This window comes from Mobula hypostoma, chromosome 3 (assembly GCF_963921235.1).
Source record: "Mobula hypostoma chromosome 3, sMobHyp1.1, whole genome shotgun sequence".
NCBI classification, from domain to species: Eukaryota; Metazoa; Chordata; class Chondrichthyes; order Myliobatiformes; family Myliobatidae; genus Mobula; species Mobula hypostoma.
In genome coordinates this window covers 50843829-50867043 of record NC_086099.1, presented here as the reverse complement: position 1 = coordinate 50867043, position 23215 = coordinate 50843829, and the positions used below count along the sequence as shown (strand labels likewise).

The following is a 23215-nucleotide window of genomic DNA, read 5'->3' as shown; positions in this document are numbered from 1 at the left end:
CATGCTGACTGTCCCTGATCAGACCATGATTCTCTAAATGCCTATAGATCCTATCTCTAAGAATCTTTTCCAACAGGTTTCCCACCACAGACGTAAGGCTCACTGGTCTATAATTACCCGGACTATCCCTACTACCTTTTTTGAACAAGGGGACAACATTCATCTCCCTCCAATCCTCTGGTACCATTCCCGTGAACAACGAGAACATAAAGATCCTAGCCAGAGGCTTAGCAATCTCTTCCCTCGCCTCGTGGAGCAGCCTGGGGAATATTCCGTCAGGCCCTGGGGACTTATCTGTCCTAATGTATTTTAACAACTCCAACACCTCCTCTCCCTTAATATCAACATGCTCCAGAACATCAACCTCACTCATATTGTCCTCACCATCATCAAGTTCCCTCTCATTGGTGAATACCAAAGAGAAGTATTCATTGAGGAACTCGCTCACTTCCACAGCCTCCAGGCACATCTTCCCACCTTTATTTCTAATCGGTCCTACCTTCACTCCTGTCATCCTTTTTTTCTTCATATAATTGAAGAATGCCTTGGGGTTTCCCTTAACCCTACTTGCCAAGGCCTTCTCATGCCCCCTTCTTGCTCTTCTCAGCCCCTTCTTAAGCTCCTTTCTTGCTTCCCTATATTCCTCAATAGATCTATCTGATCCTTGCTTCCTAAACCTCATGTATGCTGCCTTCTTCCACCTGACTAGATTTTCCACCTCATTTGTCACCCATGGTTCCTTCACCCTACCATTCTTTATCTTCCTCACCGGGACAACTTTATCCCTAACATCCTGCAAGAGATCTCTAAACATTGACCGCATGTCCATAGTACATTTCCCTGAAAAAACATCATCCCAATTCACACCCGCAAGTTCTAGCCTTATAGCCTCATAATTTGACTTTCCCCAATTAAACATTTTCCTGTCCTCTCTGATTCTATCCTTTTCCATGATAATTGTTGCCTTTTTGTAGTTGGTGGGAACTTCTGACTGTAGCAGTGAGAGATTGAAAATGTCCTTGAATAGTCCTGCCAGTTGGTTGGCACAGGTTTTCAGAGCCTTACCAGGTACTCCATCGGGGCCTGCTGCCTTACAAGGGTCCACCCTCTTAAAAGACAATTTGATGTCAGCTTCCAAGACAGAGATCACAGGGTCAATGGATGCTACAGGGAACCGTATAGCTGTGGTTTTATTCTCCCTTTGAAAGTAAGCATAGAAGGCATTGAACTTGTCTGGTAGTGAAGCATCACTTCCATTCATAATGTTAGGTTTTGCTTTGTAGGAAGTAATGGCCTGCAAACTCTATCAGAGTTGACATGTGTCTGGTGCCACTGCTAACCTTATTTGCTATGAGTGTGTTTTGACATTAATTCCCACAGTTTCAAACTTTTCTAGCATGACTCTTTTAGACAATCTTTATTTAAAAAAAAATTAGTAAAATATTATTCAAGTTTATTTAAATTGCAGATCCAGAAAATGGATTTTCTTTGTTCAAATACTTCAATTTATTCCTGATAGCTGCTGCAGCATTTTACTTTGTGTAGAATTAGGACTGAGAAGTGGTAACACTAATTGGTATGTTTCCGACTTGTAAAACTTGCATTCACCTTTCCCTCATCCTCATCTGACCTATTACTGCACTTTCTGTGAGATATTGCTTTCTTACAGGACTTGGAATATAGAACTGTTTAGCACAATACAGGCTCATGATGTTATGCTAACTTTTTAACCGGCTCCAAGATCAATCTAATGTTTCCCTCCCACATAGGTCTTCATTTTATTTATTTATTTATTTTGTTATTGACATACATCGTGGAATCAGCCCCTCAAGCCACACTGCCTGGCAATCCCCCAATTTAATCCTAGCCTAAGCATGGGACAATTTACAATGCCCACTTAACCAACCAACCCAAAGGTCTTCGCACTATGAGTGGGAACTGGAGCACCCGGAGGAAACCCCTATGGTCATGGGGAGAATGTACAAGCTTCCTAAAGGCAGCAGTGGGAATTGAACCAGTGTCTCTGGTACTGCAAAGCGTTGTGCCAACAACAACACAACTGTGCCTATTTAAGAGTCTCTTAAATCTCTGTAACCACCAGCCCAGGTAGTGCATTCCACGCACTTACAGCTCAAAGCAGTGGTGGAACTGGGCCTTCAGCTGTGTCCTTTATCTTTAACTGTGCCTTTATCTTTGGTCTCAAACTGCAGGTATATTTCCCTGGCACAATCTAACATTCATATTTCTTTCTCAGCTTCCACTCATTGGTATCTTTGAACTTTTTCACTCCTTATTAACTTGTTAGTGAAAACCATGGATTTGTGACCAATGACAAACTCACAGGCTTCTGGAACTACGTTGACCACATCCCCTCCTGTTTTGCTTCTTGTAAAGACTCCTTTCTGCTTTTCTAGTGTTACTGGTTCTATCATATTAGTTCTGGAGACTGTTTCCACTCCAGTGCTTCCAACAAGTCTTCTCTTCTCTTCTCTTCTCTTCAGCTGTAACTTTCCCTCCTGTCTGGCTGACAGGACTCTGAATGGCATCTGTTCATTTCACTGTACTTCTACTCACAGTTCCACTTTGCCCAGCAAGAACAAGAACAGGGTTCCTCTTGTCCTTATCATCTACCCAACAAGTCTCCACATTCAGTGGATTAACTGTAATTTTCACCACCTCTAATAGGATGCCAGCATCAGGTAATCCATTTCTCCCCGCCCCAGACCATCCATCTGTGTTTCATTAGTTCACTTTTCTACTCTTAATAATGCCGACTCCAGTTCTCAATGGTCCTTCCCACGTAATCAAAAGAGATGTAGCATCTCTCCTTTTACCTGTGCCCACCATTCATAGACCTGGAGAATCCTCCCAGGTGAAGCAATAATCCTCCTTTTCCTTATAGTACCATGTCTCTCCATTGTCATGGTGAGGTCAAACACAAACCAGGACAGGACTTGGGTAGCCTACATTGTGTTTTCCAGTTTCAGGTAAGCAAGATTCCCTCTGTTTTTCCTACTTCCACCAGTCCACCGGAATTCACAATTCACATCTATCATCCATCCCCCAACCTCGTTTACAAGACTCATTACTGTCGTTCACCTGGTTCCATATCACTAGCACCCATATACATATCCATCTGGGATCCTCCTACCTGAACTACCCTTCCTATTCTCTACCCCCTCTTGTTTGATCTGCCCAACCTCCGCTTCTCTACATTACTCCTTTTCCTCATCATTTTCTCCAATCTCCTCATCGCCATCACCTCCAATGTCATATTCAGATTTGCTGATACTACCACTATCAAAGACTGAATCAAAGGCGGTGATGAATCAGCATGTAGGAGAGAGATTGACAATCTGGCTGAATGGTGCCACAGCAACAACCTCTCACTCAATCTCAGCAAGACCAAGCAGCTGATTATTGACTTCAGGAGAAGGAAACCAGAGGTTCCATTAGCCAGTTCTCATCAGAGGTGGAGAGAGTCAGCAACTTTAAATTCCTTGATGTTATTATTTCGGAGAACATGTGCTGGGCCGAGCACATAAGTGCAATTATGAAGAAAACACAGCAGTACCCCTACTTTCTTAGGAGTTTGCAAAGATTCAAAATGACATCTAAAACTGTGGCAAACTTCCATAGATGAGCAATGGAGAGTATACGGACAGGCTGCATCACAGCCTGATATGGAAGCACTAATGCCCTTGAATGGAAATTTCTCCAAAATGTAATGGATACAGCCCCAGTTATCTCGGGTAAAGCCCTCCCCACCATTGAGAACAATCTATGCAAAATACTGTCGCAGGAAAGCAGCATCCACCATCAGAGACCCCCACCACGCAGGGCGTGCTCTCTTCTTACTGCTGCCATGAGCAAGAAGGTACAGGAGCCTCAGGACTGACAACACCAGGTTCAGGAGTAGTTATTACCCCTCAGCCATCAGGCTCTTGAGCCAAAGGGGATAACTTCACTCACCTGCCCTATCATTGAAATGTTCCCACAACCTATAGATTTACTTTCAAGGTCTCTTCATCTCTATTGCTTGATCTTTATTGCTTAATAATTCATCATTATTATTATTATTATTTCTTTCTTTTATATTTGCACATTTTGTTGTATTTTGCACACTGGTTGAACACCCAAGTTGTTGAGCTTTTTGACTGATTCTTTTATGGTTATTATTCTATGGATTTATTGAGTATGCCCCCAAGAAAATGAATCTCAGAGCTGAATATGGTGACCTGTACGTACTTTGATAATGAATTTACTTAGAATTTTGATCATCTCAGTTGTTAAATGGGTACATTACAGTCCTCATGTTTCCACATTGAATTCAACAATTTCAGATAAGCAGCTTTTCCAGTACTGCCAACCATCACAGACAGTAGATCGTCAACCATTTTACTCCCTCCACAGATTCTTCACGAACTGTTGAATATCTCCAGTATTTATTTATATTTCAGATTTCTAGCAATTGTGCCGTTTTCTATTCCTCTGTCCCAGCATTTAAAAAAAAAATTCTGTCTTTTGTTGTCAGTCATTTTTATCTGTTTTTATCTCCTCCAAGCAGATTATTTACCATTAATAAATCTTCACACACTTTCTCATCTGATGATATGGCACATGTATGATGTATTTTCTTCTTGGTATTACAATGCAATACATGATAAATAAATCGAGAAAAAAACTGAGTTACATTAAGTATACATATGTCTATTAAATAGTTATGTCACAGATATTCTCTTTGTTCTTTCCAAAAACCTATCCCCACATGACCCCAGCCCCTGGTGCAACTCAGCATCACACTGAGACTTTCTATTGTTTCCTAATTCTGGTGCAAAGTCATCAACCAAAAATTTTAACACTGCTTCACACTCTACAGGTGCTGCCTGACATGTTGAGTAATCCCAGAATTTTCAGTTTCTCTTGCTAATTACCTAGACTTTGCTTTATATTGGCCAATTTCTTCATTGTTGTCTTCTTCGAGATTGATCTTAGCCCACTTCCATTATCTTGATAGATTCTTCCTTCAGTAAACTTCTTCTGTTACTGTTAAGAATCACTTCACTTATCTCTTTTTTAAAGAACTTATGAAAGTCATGGACCACATAATTTACAGATAAATTGTTTTCATCTTATTTTTGCTTCGTCATTATTTTCAGTCCGAGATATCCCGCTTACACAGCACTTTACATTAAATGGTGCTCCACATGATCAATTCAGAAAGAACGTCTTTGCATTTCTCTTGAGGTCCTCTTCCCTGTACTTTCTCCATCACAGCCAGATTTATGTTGAATAAAGGAAGTTGGCTTATAGGTAGACTATTGTCAGCTGTTTTGAAAATGTCCGCTTCTTCAATAGTTTGTCTTTTCAAAGTTTGAAATCACAAGAGTCATAATGGGGGTGGGTCAGTTTAAGATCTAGTCACCCCTATAGTGATTGGCTATTTAATTAATTTACTTTATACTTTATTGTCGCCAAACAATTGGTACTAGAATGTACAATCATCACAGCGATATTTGATTCTGTGCTTCACACTCGCTGGATTACAAATATTAAATATCATAGATATTAAAAATAGTTAAAATTAGTAAAGATTAAAAATTTAAATTATAAATCATAAATAGAAAATAGAAAAATGGGAAGTAAGGTCGTGCAAAAAAACAGAGAGGCAGGTCCGGATATTTGGAGGGTACGGCCCAGATCCGGTTCAGGATCCGTTCAGCAGTCTTATCACAGTTGGAAAGAAGCTGCTCCCAAATCCGGCCATACAAGTCTTCAAGTTCCAGAACCTTCTCCCAGAGGGAAGAGGGACAAAAAGTCTGTTGGCTGGGTGGGTCATGTCCTTGATTATCCTGGCAGCACTGCTCCGACAGCGTGCGGTGTAAAGTAAGTCCACGGACGGAAGATTGGTTTGTGTGATGTGCTGCGCCGTGTTCACGATCTTCTTCAGCTTCTTTCGGTCTTGGACAGGACAACTTCCATACCAGGTTGTGGTGCACCCTAGAAGAATGCTTTCTACGGTGCATCTATAAAAATTAGTGAGGGTTTTAGGGGACAGGCCAAATTTCTTTAGTTTTCTCAGGAAGTAAGGGCACTGGTGGGCCTCCTTGGCAGTGAACTCTGTTTGGTTGGACCAAGTCAGGTCATTTGTGATATTGACCCCGAGGAACTTAAAGCTTTTGACCTGTTCTACTTGCACACCACCGATGTAATTTGGGTCGTGCGGTCCGCTACTCCATCTGAAGTCAACAACCAATTCTTTCATCTTGCTGACGTTGAGGGATAGGTTATTGTCTTTGCACCATGCCACCAGGTTCTTAATTTCCTCTCTGTACTCAAACTCATCATTACCCGAGATATGGCCTACAATTGTTGTGTCATCAGGAAACTTGTATATTGAGTTTGATAGAAACTTGGCTACACAATCATGGGCGTACAGTGAGTACAGCAGGGGGCTGAGTACACAGCCTTGTGGGGCACCAGTGCTCAGGGTGATTGTAGAGGAGAGCTTGTCCCCTATTTTTACAGCCTGTGTCCTGTCTGTGAGGAAGTTGAATATCCAGCTGCAGATCTGAGTGCTAAGGCCCAGGTTCCGGAGCTTCGGAATCAGTTTATTTGGATGATGGTATTAAAGGCAGGGCTGTAGTCAATGAAAAGGAGCCTTACCTATGCGTCTATATTCTCCAGATGTTCTAAGGAGGAATGTAGGGCTAGAGAGATGGCATCTGCCGTTGACCTGTTGCTCTGTAGGCGAGTTGCAAAGCGTCGAGGTTGACCTGTAGGCTGTGGTTGATGTGTGCCATAAACAATCTCTCGAAGCACTTCATAGCAATTGATGTCAGAGCCACAGGTCGATAGTCATTCCAGCATGCCACTTTGCTCTTCTTCGGCACTGGGATTATTGTTGCCTTCTTAAAACACGAGGGGATCTTAGACTGAAGCAAGGAGCAGTTGAAGATATCAGCAAACACTCCAGCTAGCTCACTTGCACAGGCGTGGAGAACCCGTCCCAGGACACCATCTGGGCCCATCGCCTTCCTTGGATTTATCTTCAGAAACGTCCTTCTAACGTCCTCCTCGGTGACGATGTATCTCGATGCCACCAGGTCCGGTTCATCCGGAGGGAGCGGGACGCTCCTCTTCTGTTCGAATCTTGCGTAGAATACATTAAGTTCGTCAGGAAGAGAAGCGCCACAGTTATTGATTTTCCCAGCCTTTTCTGTGCACCCAGTGATCTCATTTAGACCTTGCCATAGTGTACTGGCATCCCTCTGGTTAGCCTGGGCTTCCAACTTGGCTCGATATTGCCTCTTGGCGCCCTTAATGGCTTTCCGGAGTGCACGCCTGGATTCTGTGTAGCGACTGGTATCCCCGGACCTAAAAGCCGCAGCTCTAGCCTTTAAAAGGGACTTGATCTCATAATTCATCCAAGGTTTCCGGTTAGGGAATACCCGGATTGTCCTGCGAGACACACAGTCCTCCGTGCATTTCCAAATAAAGTCCGTGACAGTTGAGGCATACTCATCGAGGTTAGCTGCCGAGTCCTTGAATACTAACCACTCCACCAATTCAAAGCAGTCACGGAGGACCTCATCCGTTTCCTCCGTCCAACACGACACTCCCGCTTCAGTTTCTGCTTGTAAGCCGGGAGGAGGAGTACGGTCTGATGGTCCAATTTTCCCAAGTGAGGTCATGGGACAGAATGGTAGGCACCCTTGACTGCTGTGTAGCAGTGGTCAAGTATATTCGGGCCTCTAGTGGGGCAGGAGTCATGTTGGTATAACTTTGGCAGCGCCTTTCTGAGGTTGGCCTGGTTAAAGTCCCCGGCTGTAATGAGCAAAGCCTCCGGAGACCTGGTCTCAAGTTCACTGATGTTGGCATACAGTATGTTCAGAGCACACTCAACGTCCGCCTGGGGGGGAATGTAGACCGCTGTCAGTATGACCGAGGTGAATTTCCGTGGCAGATAGTATGATGAAACTGCATACCTCATCCTAAGCCTGCCTGCCATGTACAGGTATAACCCTGATTGTCTAGGTTTCCTGGGCCTACTCTTGTGGAAGGATAAATACCTTTAAGGCAATACATGGACTAGAGGAGCAAGAGTGATTTAGCCTAACTCCCAAACATACCTTTGCATTCAAAAATCACTTCACAACACCACTCAATTCCACCTTTTCAGATGTCCCCTGCTTTTCGAACATTCGTTTTACGAAACCTCACTGTTACGAAAGACCTACATTAGTACCCTGTTTTCGCTGTTACGAAAAAAAATCAGCGTGCGATAAAAGGCAGCGCGCCCCAAGCAGCCGCTCTCCCCTGGATTGGGAACTGCTTTGCTTTAACACGTGCCTGTGAGCAGCCGTTTGCAAGATGAGTTCTATGGTATCGGAAAAGCCTGAAAGAGCTCGTAAGGGTGTTACACTTACGGTAAAACTAGACATAGTTAAGTGTTTTGATCATGGTGAACGAAGTAAGGACAACGTGAGTTTGGCTCGTGGAAGCTGACGAACATGATGTTGAAGAGGTTTTGGCATCCCATGACCAAGAACTGACAGATGAAGAGCTGATGCATTTGGAAGAAAAAAAGATAACAATCGAAACCGAATGAGTGTACGACATTAATTTTGAAAGGGTACATAGGTTTAGGGGATATTTGCAGGATGGTTTGAGTCCTTATTAAAGAACTGTGTGATAGAAAAATGCGCGAGGCTCAGCAGTCAAGCAAGCCTTACACATCAGCCACAGCAGACGACGAACCTCGACCTTTGACAGCGAGGCAGGCAGAGATAGAGGATGAGCTGCCTGCTCTAATGGAAACAGATGATGAGATGACACCCCAGTGTCCCACCACCCCAACCCCCAGGCCACGGACAGATACCGATTCGTGGAGAATGCAAAGGTAGCCGGGAGGCACATAGCATATCTTTAAGAAAAAAGCCGAAATAAACATGCTAATTAATAAGGTGCCGCCGACACGTAATTGTCGGCCCAGATCAGAGACGACGCAATCGGAAATCAGTACTAATCTGCCCCGACAATTACGGGCGGCACCTAATTAATTAGCATGTTTGTTTTGGCTTTTTTCTTAAAGATGTGCTGTGTACCTCCCAGTTACCGCTGTATCCCTGCGTTCTTTGCGTCAATGTATCGCTCAGCAGCCTGGAGGGTGGGGGTCACTGCATCACCCAAACTCCGACGACTCAGTCTAACACACCATCATCAGTGTGCTTGCTGTCTTCCCGATTCCAGTAAGTGATACTACACTGTACATACATTATTTCTACTTTATATAGGCTGTGTATTTTTACGTGTTATTTGGTATGATTTGGCAGCTTCATAGCTTAAAGGTTACTGCAGAGTGTTCTTGCCAACAGCGGCTTGTGTGAGATTTTTTGCCAACAGTGCTTGCGCGAGATTTTCTGCCGACGGCGTTTGCGCGAGGTTTTCGCTACGGAGAACAGTTCAGCAATGATTGTGGAAAAGTATTTCTACTTTATATAGGCTGCGTATTTATCATATCGTTCCTGCTTTTACTATATGTTACTGTTATTTTAGGTTTTATGTGTCATTTGGCATGATTTGGTAGGTTATTTTTTGGTCCGCGAACGCTCACGAAATTTTCCTATATAAATAAATGGTAGTTGCTTCTTCGCTTTACGACATTTCGGTTTACGAACCATTTCATAGGAACGCTCTACCTTTGGATGGCGGGGGAAACCTGTATTACTACACTGTTACCGTATCAGTCTTCTCTCTCAGGGATTGAGGATCAGACTGCCTCTTCAGAATTGAACCGCCTCAACTCACAATCTCACCTCTTTTCCCTCTAATGTTCCCTGTTCAACAGCAAAGACAGTCTTATAAAGTTAAGTCAGCTCATTAACTCCCTTCTCTCCATGTTACCAGCACCCCCACTGTCCTTCCCAGGAACGCAACCCACTCAACTCATTATGAAGTATTAATTCCACTATTTTTTTTACCTCTTATTTCAAGTTAGGGGAAATCAATGTGAGAAAGTAATACCTCAATAAGAAGCACTTACATTCCACGTCTGGTGTGGGCCTTGTTGAGTATGCATCTGGTGGGAAGAGGTATGTGCTGGTGTGATAGCTGTGCTGTGCTGGCCAGAGTACAACTAAGCCCAAAGGTTTCTACAGAAAGGATCCAAAAAAGAGCTAATTCATCAGTTCTCCTGTTGTCACATAAATAATCCAGAGCTTTAAATATAAAAAGCCATAAGGTACAAAATGTTAAGACGATGTTCAATCAGAGTCAAATACTTTTCTCTGGACAGATAGCTGTGAAAGGAATATTTTGTTGCATACATCACTCAACACATAACTCGAACTGCACATCCCTGGTGATGTTCAATGAAATCTAGAAGAAATTGATTTCCCTTTTACCCCGATCTTAGTGCATTGGTGGAGCATTATTTAATTTCCCTTTAATCTTTAGTCCCTGGGGAAACTGTGTGCCATAAGGACGCAAAGACTGAGGTAATCCATTTTGCATAGGATCTTTAGAAATTGTACTCAGTGGATCATGCATTAAATTTTAAAAACAAGTCCAAATACTTCATTGTCGTATACTGTATTGGGCAGACAAAAAAACTGCAAAATTAGGAGGACTCTTCAAAAGCTTGGTCAAAGAGATGGATTCTCAGGAAAACCTTTCAAGAAAAGTTGTTAAGGGAACGGTCTGCATTCTCTATTCCTTGGCTGTGCAGGCGTCTTTCTAAATGCCTTTTAAATGTTGCTATGATATCTGCACCTAACACATTCTCTGGCTGTGCCAATCTCTGAGGAAGAAAAAAATACTTGCCTCATAAATCTTTTAGGATTTTCTCTAGCACCTGGAGCCTCAGAAAAGGTAATCCAATTTTGTTCAAACTCTCCTTATTGTGAATATTCTCTCATCCAGGCAACATCCTGGTGAACCACTTCTGTAACCTCTCCCAAATCATAACATCCTTCATGTAATGTGGCAACCAGAACTCCACATAGTACTGCAAATGTCACCTAACCAAAATTTTAGACTCAATCAACACACATCAAAGTTGCTGGTGAACGCAGCAGGCCAAGCAGCATCTATAGGAAGAGGCGCAGTCGACGTTTCAGGCCGAGACCCTTCGTCAGGACTAACTGAAGGAAGAGTGAGTAAGGGATTTGAAAGCTGGAGGGGGAGGGGGAGATGCAAAATGATAGGAGAAGACAGGAGGGGGAGGGATAGAGCCGAGAGCTGGACAGGTGATAGGCAGAAGGGGATACGAGAGGATCATGGGACAGGAGGTCCGGGAAGAAAGACGGGGGGGGGGTGACCCAGAGGATGGGCAAGAGGTATATTCAGAGGGACAGAGGGAGAAAAAGGAGAGTGAGAGAAAGAATGTGTGCATAAAAATGAGTAACAGATGGGGTACAAGACACTCACGAGAGTACGAGACTCAATGTTTGGTCTATTGAAGGAAACCCTGGATTTGCACCCCAAGATCCCTCTATATGTTAGTGCTTCTAAGAATGCTGCCATTTTCTGTATATTTTTGTCATACATTTGATCTCTTGAAGTGCAAGACCTTTCACTTATTCTGTGTAAACTGCCTTTACCTTTTCTCTACACAACTCCACAAATAGTTCTGCTTTCTGAAAACTTACAAGTACCTTACCTACATTTTTATCTAAGTTATATCAGATGCAACAGAAATCCCAGAACCACTGGTCCCAGATCTTCCAAGAGAATAACACCCCTCCACTACTAGCCCCTGTCTTCTATGACCAATCTAGTTATTGTATCCAATCTATTGTCACCATGGGTTCCATATATTGAATCTTCTGGATTAACCTACCATGGAGGACTTGTCAAAAGGTTTATTAATGTCTGTATTTATAACATCCAGTGCATTACCTCATCATCCTGGTCACCTTCTCAAAAACTCAATCAAATTTTTAGGACATGATCTTCCCTGCACAATTCCAGTTTGACTATATAACAAATCTATTGAAATATGTGTAGAATTATCTCCAATAATTTCCCTACCATAGATGTAAGACTCACTGGCTTACAATTTCTTGGTTTGCCTCCATTGCCCTTTTTACACAGAGGAGCAACACCAGCTATTCCCCAATCCTCTGGGACTTCATTTGTGGCCAAATACCACTGTCTGTTCTCTTCTCTTGCTTCTTTCATTAAGCTGGGATAGATTCTATCAGTGGCTGGGAATTTTAATGTTCTTCAAGAGATCCAGCATCTCTTTCTTGATATCAACATACCATAGAATATCAGCATAACCCTTTCTGATCTCATTATTTCAATAGCTAAAGTACAAATGCCATTCTTGTGGAATGGCATGCAGTGGAATGTACCATTTATGAAATATGCTGCTATTCCCATAGCACATCTCAAGCCCACACACTTTGCCACCAAGAAGGACAAGGGCAAAAAAAGCATTGGAACATTACCACTTACAGCCTATTCAAGTCTCATATTATTTTGACTTAGAAATTTGTCCCTTTCATCATCACTGCATCTAAATCCTGGAGCTCCCAATCCAATGGTTCTTCACCACAATAAGCACAGAGGTTCAGATCTGATTGTAATTTATTACCACCTTCTCAAGGGCAATTAGATCCGTCGATGAATTTGCCCTTGCTTGCAACGTAACAGTCCTGAAAATAAATTATTTTAAAAAATGAAATTCTCATCGGCATTAGGACACACTGTGATTTAGTGGGACGGAAAGGCATGTAAAACAAAGATTATGTTAATAATCAATCTAAAACGAACAAAGGGGAAGTAGAATTTATACTCCAGGCAGGGCAGATACAGAGTTAACTACAAAGTACAGAGTACAGGGATAATTCTAAGAAATGTGAATTATACTCTTCAGGAAAATATCAAAAGGCAAGTCTGCTGTGAAAATAATACTGGATAGGACATAATAGAAAAGATCTTTGTCAAGCGCATGAGGGAGAATAGATTAGAGGTTTACGTTGATAGATTTAAGTGGAAGGAGACTTGGGTGGAGCATAAACGCAATATGCACTGGTTGGTTTCCTTCAATCCTACCATGTAATCTCATATAATTAAATTTTGAGAGAAAAATAAGAAGTATGTGGGTAACAAAAGCACTAAATTTAGATTATTCCTGAAGAAAGCAATGCATTCTGAGATGTACTACTTACAGCTTTCTAAATAACCATTACTGTTACCAACGTACTAGCGGTCCAATCATAAATGGCTAAGGAAATTAGATCTATATTCTTTGGAATTAAAAAGAATGAGGGGTGATCTCATTAAAACATATAAGATCCAAATAGGGCATGATAGTGTAGACGTCAAGCTGTTTTCACCGTTGGGAGACTCGTGAATGATGAGACATGATTACAAATTAGAGGGTGATCGTTTAAGCTGAGGTTTACGGGAACATCTCATAGAAGATGGTAAATCTCTGGAATTCTTTACCCTAGGGAATTGTAAAGACTAGATAATTGAGCGCATTTAAGAAGGAAGTTGATACATTTTTGAAAGATGAATGAATTGAGACAATGTGTAATTAAAACCAAAGAGGATATGAGGTTTGGGGCAGATCGATCATAACCATAATTCATAGTGGTGCAGACTTGACCAGCTGAGAGGTTTAGTGCTGCTCCTGTTTTCTTGTATTCCTATGTATGATAGCTTTGATGATAAAATGGCATCATTGTTGAGGGAGAATAAAAGAGACCAGCAGACAAATATACTTATAAATATGGAATTAAGAAATAGAAAATTATTTAACACAGGAGCAAAAAATTGTGTCTGGGCTTCTATAGCAGCTATAGGGTGCAATAATGCACAAGCAGGGAGTAAAGTCAAATCTGCCTACAAATTCATCCTCTATTGATAGCACTGAAAGCTCTATATTGTTGCATTTCTGCATTATACACTCCCTTTAATGCTCATTACATTGACGTCAGTGCACTGACCCTGGCTCTGCCTCATGGTCCTCTCTCTATTAGCCCCACTGTCATGCTGAAGTTTTGTGACCACATGGCCTTAAGCGCAGAGCTGCGGAGCTGCTGAGCTGCTGTGACCCTTCCGTGAGGCTCAGCAGGCAGCAAGCGACAGCCTGGATTCATGCAGCAGAAATAAAGGCCACGTCTACCTTATGCTGACCTTCTAACTGATTGTGCTGTTCCAGGTCTTTTCACTGTTTCTATATGTCTCCGGTTGTTAGAGGTATTGAAAAATAACTTTTAAATGATAAATTTACATAAAAGCACATAAAACCTCTGCACATTAATTGAAAAACATAAACAAACAGTGAAATTAAGAAAAGCTGAATTCAAACCATAAAACTATATGACATAGGAGAATTAGAGACATTTGGTGTACTGGGTCTGTCCACCATTCAATCATAGCTGATTTATTTTCGCCCTCTCTGTAATCTTTGACCTCTTCCCTTGTACCATCTATGACTTTGGTAAAGCTGAAGGTTCTGATATGAGGCATATCCATTTTCTCAGATCAGCGTCTTAAGGAACATCCATAGACCAAATGATGAGCGCCAGAGACCAACTGTGTCATCTAACCTCCAGTAAGCTCCTGAATTCTGTGCTGCGGTGCACAGGCATGGACTTTTGGGAGGTGCTGCCACAGGGATATGTAGCTTGCTGGTTGTTCTCTGTGGATATTATTAACAGGATGTCAGCATGTTTCAGACCAAAGGAAATGAATTGCATTAGAGCGGAGAACTCACTGAAGCAAATACACAGGATTTCTACTGCTAACATTCAGATTGAATTAGTAGAGAAATAGATTTGACTTTGATGTAGATTGGATTAAGAAGACTAACTCATGGCATAAATCTTGTGAGGACCTTAAGGACTCTCGTCACACAAAAAGATGAACAGAAAGACTTCAGTAGGATGGTCGGAGCAAAGGTGAAATTATTTTCACTTAGAGGATCATGAGTCTTGGGAATTATGCTTTCAGAGGACAATGGAAGTATTAAGCTCTGGCTATGTTGCTTCTTGGAAAGCAGGAACTTTGTTAAAAACGTGGGTTATGACCTTTAATTTAACCAAAGAAAAAAAATCGCTGGAGCCACTTAGAACTTTAGTACACGAGTGTTTACTAGCTGCATCAAAGATTAGCAAAAAATAGTGAAAAAAATGCCAATATTTACAAAAGGTTTTCTACAAGGAACACAATACTAGCTTGGTACTTATTCTTGTCCGGTGTGTACTCCTGGTAGTCCCTATCTCTCTCCCTCACTGAGGGTGCTGAGATCCTTTTATAGGCACTAGGACAAATTGTCTTTAGTTACCATCAAAGTTAACTTTGCACATGAATTAACTGCACATGATTTAGAATATGATGCACTCCACAACGTAATTACAATCATATGTCTACATTAAATATAGTATACAAAACAATATATACACGTTTATATACCCCCATTACTAAAGAAATGGAATATTGTGCCATATACGGTGGGAGAGGTTCCATACAGTATCCTGAGTGCATTAGCTCAGTTTAAGACCCAGCAAATGTCACGGAACTGCATGAAACAGCAGAATGCTCAACACAATTGTTTATCTTACAGTTAAGTACAAATAAAAAATGAAATTAAACTAATCTTCGGTGTTTGACTGAATGTAAGTAGCAATGTAGAGTGAAAACAGTGGGTTAATTATGAATATACTAGGGAAGACATTGAAATGCATCCACTCCCCACAATGGTGTGTATGTGTGTGTATGTGTGCGTGTGTGTGTGTGTATGAATGCGTGTGAGTAAAGAGAGTGTTTACCGAGTGCACTCTGTCATATTACCACCCTCCTCTCATGTGGTGATAACTTTCGACAGCCAAGACATAGTAACAGTCTGTGGTAACATTTCCTTTCCTTGTTTTTTTGCGGGACATAGAATTTGAAGGCTGGAGCTCCAGGTACCACTGTGTCACTCTAACATTATAGTCCTACATTGTCTGAATGTATGTCAGCGTCGGCGGTTGGTGTAAATGTTAAAACTCCTTGCCAGTGAGGTACTATGGGAGGCTGTCAAAAGCCGATTTAATGTCCAGACACTCCCTTTCAATAGTGGAAAACCGGATTTCCCTTGGGAGGAGTTTTCGGCTCAGGTAAAGGACAGGTCCCTCATCTCCAGGTTCTCCTTGGGCCAGCACTGCTTCAGTACCTACTCCTGAGCATCCACCAGGACAAGGAACCATATGTCAAAGTCTGGGCTCGGAAGGACAGGTGAAGAACACATGTAGGCTTTCAGGGCTTGAAAAACATTGTCATATTCACTTGTCCATGTCATTGGGTTGCTTACAAGCTTCCCAGTAAGATTAGTCAGAGGTGTGGCCAGAGTGGCGAATTGGGGAATGAGCCTGTGACACCACCCTACCAGACCCGGGAAGGATTTCACTTCCTTCTTGGTTTGAGGTCGAGGACTGTTGCAGATCACTTCCACTTTGTCCAGCTATGCTCAAGCCTCTCCATGTCCATATTTAGCCAAGATATTTGGTTTCCCTTTTTGCCTACTCATAGTTTTGTAGATTAAGGGTGAGACCGGCAGGATGAAAATTCCCCGGAATCTGCGCATATGGTCCAGATGTTTTGACCACATCTGGCTGTAGATGACTATGTCATCTAGGTAGGCCGCACTGCAGTCCACACAGCCTTGGGGGACCCAGTCCATCAGCTGCAGGAAGGTTGTTGGTGCATATGAAGATGAAAGGGCATCACAGTGAACTGAAACAGACTCAGGGATGTGCAGAAGGCACTGAAGACTTTGAAAGGTCATCTAGGGGAACCAACCAATAGCCCTTGCAAAGGTCCAGTGTAGTAATGCACTTTGCCCATCCAATCCTTTCTAGTAGATCATCAATGCAGGGCTCAGGCTGGGTGATAGCCTCAATAGATATCCACAGGCTTTGGAATTCCTTTCTAAAAGCATTATCTCTCTTCTACTGGGCAGACAAAAAATCTCTGAATAGTTTTTCCAGGAAGGGTTCAGAGGTGGTGCCACTTGAAGGCCATTCTGCTTCTGCCTTGAGTTTGGCCCTGGGCTGAAGTTCTTCCTCCTCTGTGGTCCCCATTGTTTCCGGGCATCTGCTTCACTTTTAGCCTGGGAGGTTTCTTGACTTGGGATTGCAATCCCACTCTTCCTCAAGTTGAATGCACCCCTTTGCAATTGGCCATCCCACCGCTGCCACCAGATGTTACAAAGGTCGGTTATGACCTTTAATTTTACCAAAAAAAATGGCTGCAGTCATTTAGCTCTTTAGTACTAAGGTGTTTAATAGATGTGTCAAAAATCAAACTTACAAAATTTTGTGAAAATAGTGAAAAAATGGTAATATTTACAAAAATGATATCTACAGGAAACACTTACTGTAGCTCTGTATTTATTCTTGTGCAGCGAGAATTCCTCGCAGACCCTATCTCTCCTTCATACTGAGGGCAATAAGATCCTTTCATAGGTACTAGGTCATACCATTTTTAATCACCAACAAAGCTAACTTAAGACTACACATGAAATAGAATATGTTGTGCCCCACAGTGTAGTTATAACTCTTTTAACAAAATAAACAGAAGTATCTACATTAAATACAGTATACAAACAACATATGCACATTTACAGATCCCCAATACTAAAGAAAAGGAATATTCCATCATGTATGGCAAGAAAGGCACCTTAAAGCCAACCTGAGCACATTAGCTCAGTCTAGGACCCAGCAATAGCCACAGAACTGCCAGGATTCAATAGCATGAAACAGCAGAACGCTCAATACAATGGCACACTCGGGAACAAATAAAGAATGAAATTAAACTAAACTTTGGCGTCTGACTCTGAATGTATGTAGCAATATGGGGGGGGGGAAGTGGGGTGAGAACAGTGGCTTAATTATGAGAATATATCAGGGAAGACATTGAAGTTTGTCTACTCACCGCAATGACAGCAAAATGACAGGGCAAACACGAGGAATTCTGCAGATGCTGGAAATTCAAGCAACACACATCAAAGTTGCTGGTGAACGCAGCAGGCCAGGCAGCATCTCTAGGAAGAGGTACAGTCGTTGTTTCGGGCCAAGACCCTTCGTCAGGACTAACTGAAGGAAGAGCTAGTAAGAGAGCAATGTTTTTGTGCGTGTGAGTAAAGAGTACTCTTCATGATAATCTTGGAGTGTGATACCCTGGAATCCTATTGGTAGACTAGGTTTTCAGGAAAGGAACAATTCTCTTCCCTTTTGAATCCTTTGGCCAGTCTACCCTCCCTTGGGGTCCTTTCTTGTTCGTGGTCATGTAAACATAAACCTATCACTGCACTGATATTAAATCAAGGTTACTCCGTTTCCATTAACCAGTTCTGAAACTAGTTGCTGCTGTACCACCATGGCCATGCATCAAAAATCACTTGTGCCTGACTCCTCAAGGCAGGTACAATGATTCAGTTAATATGAGAATATTGCCTTGACATTGGCAGGGAGATGTAAGCAACCTCTAACATTTGGCAACAACAGCAATCTTTATGAACAGTTTAGAAGTTACAGACAATTGTTACTTGTTTCCAGCTGTACTCCAACATTGGGTTCCTCATAGGATCCATCAATGGAACAGGAGCTGTAATAATTCATAAACACGTACAGTGGGGAATCTACTCAAACAGCTTGCACCAGGTCCAAGAGCTTACCATTCACTTCAACCATGTGCTTAATTTAAATCTGAATTTTTTAATAGTCCTTTATTAAATGTTTCTGAAGATCTGAAAAATTAATGAATACTTTTCAGCTTCCTGCAGGCATGAATTGCTCTGCCCCCAGCAATATTGGGGAAGACAGTGTCAATGTCTTCAAAACAGAATCAAGTTTGCTTCAAGCAGCTTCAGCTTGAGAACTGCACTAAATGTATGTGAACCTCCATCACATGGGTAGCTCAGGATCCGTTGTAAATCCAGGGCCTGTGAATAGTCCCTGCCCTTTCCCTTGGGAGAAATACATGATAGAATTTCACGGGGAGGATGGCAAAGAAGCACTGCATGGTCACTTGCAGCAGAGACACTGGAGACAGGCAAGAGTCAGTAAGATTTTAGGAAGCCATGCAAGGATGCTGTTTTCACTTGGTCTGTGTGATGTATGACCCAATATGGAGGTTTAAAATACAAGCACTAAATGGAATGTCTAATTTTCACCTTCTATTATTGTAAATTGTAACTTCTGACAGTTTAATGTTTGAAATGCATAGAATATTGATCAACAACTGAAAGAGGAAAATTGATTGACATCTGGTTTAATAACCCCATTAGAACTTGGTTCTAAGATTTTATTCCAAAGAGAGTATTCTCTGGTATCCGTTGAGTATTTAAGCTTGAATCAATATCAATAAAAGAAAATTAACTGGGCATTTGCACTTTGCTATGTGTGGAACCTTCTGTTTGCAAATTGCCATTGCCTGCTGTGTTTTCAAGATTATAACAGTGATTAGAGTTTAAAAATGGATTTTGTTGGCTGTAAAGTTTATTGGGATGCAAAACAAAAATATTTCTCATTCATTTATGTTTAATGGCATAAAATCAGTCATAGATATTTTTTAAGAAATGTTCATCAAATCTGCTTTGGTTTACTATAAAAGCAAAGTACAGTGGATGTCAGTAAAGTAAAAACAGTGGAAATTTTCAGCCTCTGGGGAACAAGACAGAAGTTTTGGAGTGATGACCTTTCATCAAAATTGTTTATCTGTTTCTCTCTTTTCAGCTGCTATCTGACATGCTGCATATCTCCCACAACTTTTGTATGTTATTTAGTTAATTAATTTGTAATATTCTAACAGTACTTATAATTGTCAAATGAATAACTATTCACAGCCTTACATAAATCTCTTTCTTTGTTTAAACAGGAAATATATTTGTTGTCAGCCTGGCCATTGCAGATCTTGTAGTGGCAATTTATCCATATCCCATGGTCTTGACATCAATATTTCATAATGGCTGGAACCTGGGCTATCTGCATTGCCAAATCAGTGGTTTCCTGATGGGTTTAAGTGTGATTGGATCAATTTTTAACATCACTGGCATTGCCATCAATCGATATTGCTACATTTGTCACAGCCTGAAGTACGACAAGCTCTACAGTGATAAGAATTCTTTGTGCTTTGTAATCCTCATCTGGGCCCTGACATTTATAGCTATCGTCCCAAACCTGTTTGTGGAATCTTTACAATATGACCCGAGAGTCTACTCTTGCACTTTTGTGCAATCTGTGAGCTCTGCCTACACTGTTTCAGTGGTCTTCTTTCACTTCATTCTTCCCATCTCTATTGTCACCTTTTGCTACCTGAGAATATGGGTCCTCGTCATCCAGGTTAGAAGACGAGTGAAGCCGGACATGAGACCAAAATTGAAGCCTCATGATTTGCGAAATTTTGTGACAATGTTTGTGGTTTTTGTGCTCTTTGCTGTCTGTTGGGCACCGCTTAATATTATTGGTCTTGCAGTTGCCGTGAATCCGGATACAATTGCCCCACGAATTCCAGAATGGCTATTTGTTGCCAGTTATTTCATGGCATATTTCAACAGCTGCCTTAATGCGATAATCTATGGACTTTTGAATCAGAATTTCAGGAGAGAGTACAAGAGGATTATTATCTCAGTGTGCACGGCACGGATTTTCTTCCTTGAGAGTTCCAATGATGCTCCTGACAGAATGAAAAGTAAACCTTCTCCTTTAATGACAAACAATAATCAAGTGAAAGTAGATTCTGTCTGAATGGTTTTTGCATTCACTCTATGTGCCAGTCAAAGAAGCTACAAAGAAAAGCACATTGTATAGAATCGATGGAACATATAAAATGTATATTCAAAGTTGCTAAACATAGGATTGCATTTATCAAGCGTGTTAAAGTATGAAGAAAACAATTCATTTATACACAGAACTAATATTCAAGAGAAAGTCTTCATTTGATTATAGTCATATTCCTACAGAAATACTGTATATAAGGAGAAAGATTATTTTTAATAACTAACAAATCCTTAAAAAGGCTTAGCCTGCATGTAATGGAACTTGAAATATAACATTTGGCAATTTACTAATTTTAAAAATGAAAATGAGATAATATTTTATTGGCAAAATATACAGTATCTTTAAAGAAACTTGAAAAGGTAAATTGCTTAGCCCTAGCACATAGGGTGGACTATACATTATCTTGGATAGGGTGCATGCTCTCCTTATATACAAATACAAACTTATTTTTCTAACAGTGCTTTCATGGTGCTTGGTATGATATCTTTGGTTTCAATGTAAAGATATGTGAAGCTCTACAACTTGCATAATGCTATTGATTTTGAAAATCAAGAGTCTATGAATGTGAATGTTTACAGAGCAACTTATCCCATGTGTAACAATTGAGCTAAAGCATTTAATTCAGAAGTTAATTATATGGATAACTGAATGATTGGCAGAATTGTGTCTATGTTGTGCAAGATTAGAACTTTGCTTTTTATGTGTCAATCATCCTGAATATATCACTTTACTTAATGATATTTTACCAGTACTTATGGTAATTATGTCAAACGATTTTCAACTAATTTGCTTTTAAGAGATTAACTGTTCTTTATTTAATTAGAAACATGCAGGATAAAAATTCAGCAGTGTTCTCTTTGAAGTCTATCACATTGCAAGGTAGCTGCACCCGCCCATATTGAAGAATTGCTGTGATTGATAACTATGACCTTGAAGGTGGATCTGAAGCTTCTCTATTAGATAAATAACTACTATAACTGTAAAGATTAAGTTAAAATTCTGAGGTTTCCCCAGGTGATTTCCAGTCAGAAGAGAAACATGCATTCATAGATCTTCAACTCCAATAAAAACCAAAACTCTAGCAGTGTAAAGTGATTCACTTCATGTTGGATTTGAAGCTCATGAGCACAGTCAGGAACTTTTCCTCGATGAGAGCTCTGGTTTTGTTGTCTAAGCAGCTAATTCTACAGTGGTTTGGCATTACTTCTAGACATGCCTCTGAAGTATTTCATGATAGCCAAACTTATAACTAAGGAGTAGAATAAAGATGAAAACTGGTTCTACACAAGTGCTCCAAAGTCACCCAGTAAGACACAGGTCTGTGCTGGGCCAGAACAATTTTTTTCTTCCATTTATAGATCTAAAAAGTGATTTAGTCATGCTTAGAGTCCAATGCTTTAAAATTAGCATCGTGTATCCACAGAATAAATTACGGGCATTTGTTATGTCTTACTTTTACAAACCAATGTCATTTATCTAGAATTATCAGTAGAAATAATGCTGTTACAGAAAACATCAAATTGCATTATAATAAAATCATATAAAGCTGAATATACTATGTACAACAGGCAGCATCTGAGGAAAGAAAAACAGAGTTCAGGGGTTTGAATTGATTCAGGATGATTTGTTGTGATCAAGGCATTTTGACCAGAAATATGTACAGTTGCTACCAAAACACCTCAGTACAACCAGAATTTTTTTTTGATTTTGTTTCAGAATTCCAGCATCCCCAGTGATTTATTTGCATTTGAAATAATATTACACAAACGGTTTTCGTATTTTAAAGTTATTTACTCACTGAACTTGTATAATATTAAATGCAGTACACATTGCCTTAATTATTCATATCACACTAACATTTTTGTTAAAGTCCTTATCATCAAGTGGCATCATAAAACCCACTAGAGATAAGTAGCATTGTCTAATTTCCTTCTCTGTAGAAACATGTTTCCCTCATTGGAGGACAGATAGTCTTGTGTGTATTGTTTTCAACCAGGTGCATTGTGACTAAAATTGTAGTTGTTTTCATTGGTATTGTATACTCATATACTCATTATTTACCTTACACTGGGTAAACAAGCATCCAATGACACATCATTAGGACTATATTTAGTGTGCAGTATATACCTGTATTTCTAGAATAAATAGCTCAGTACATATGGGATTGTGTCTTTCTTATCCATTCAATTATTATGGGAGAGATTATGACTTGATAATTTATGAATAGTAAGGTTGACTTAAAAGTATGCCAAATTGTAGGTTTCAACTAAGTGGCCAGCCATTTTTTTCTTGTTTTAAGTATATGTTGATGAATTCACAAGTGAACTCTGTCTCCAACCATTCAGAACATGCCCGTATTCTTTTTCACTTTTCACAGAAAGGCATTGGTATGAGGTGAAACCAATTTTGCCTCTGGCGTGGGGCTGATTACCAGA

General features: G+C 40.7%; 1 protein-coding gene across 1 annotated transcript in view; it reads left to right on the top strand.

Annotated features, from left to right (window-relative positions):
* LOC134343991 (melatonin receptor type 1A-like) overlaps positions 1 to 22993 on the top strand; it is a 78663-nt gene extending 55670 nt beyond the window's left edge. The window contains exon 2 of the mRNA XM_063043019.1: positions 19879 to 22993. Coding sequence (XP_062899089.1) covers positions 19879 to 20747 — 869 coding nt within the window. The 3' untranslated portion in view covers positions 20748 to 22993. The remainder of the gene's footprint in view (positions 1 to 19878) is intronic.
* The last annotated feature ends 222 nt before the right edge of the window (positions 22994 to 23215 follow it).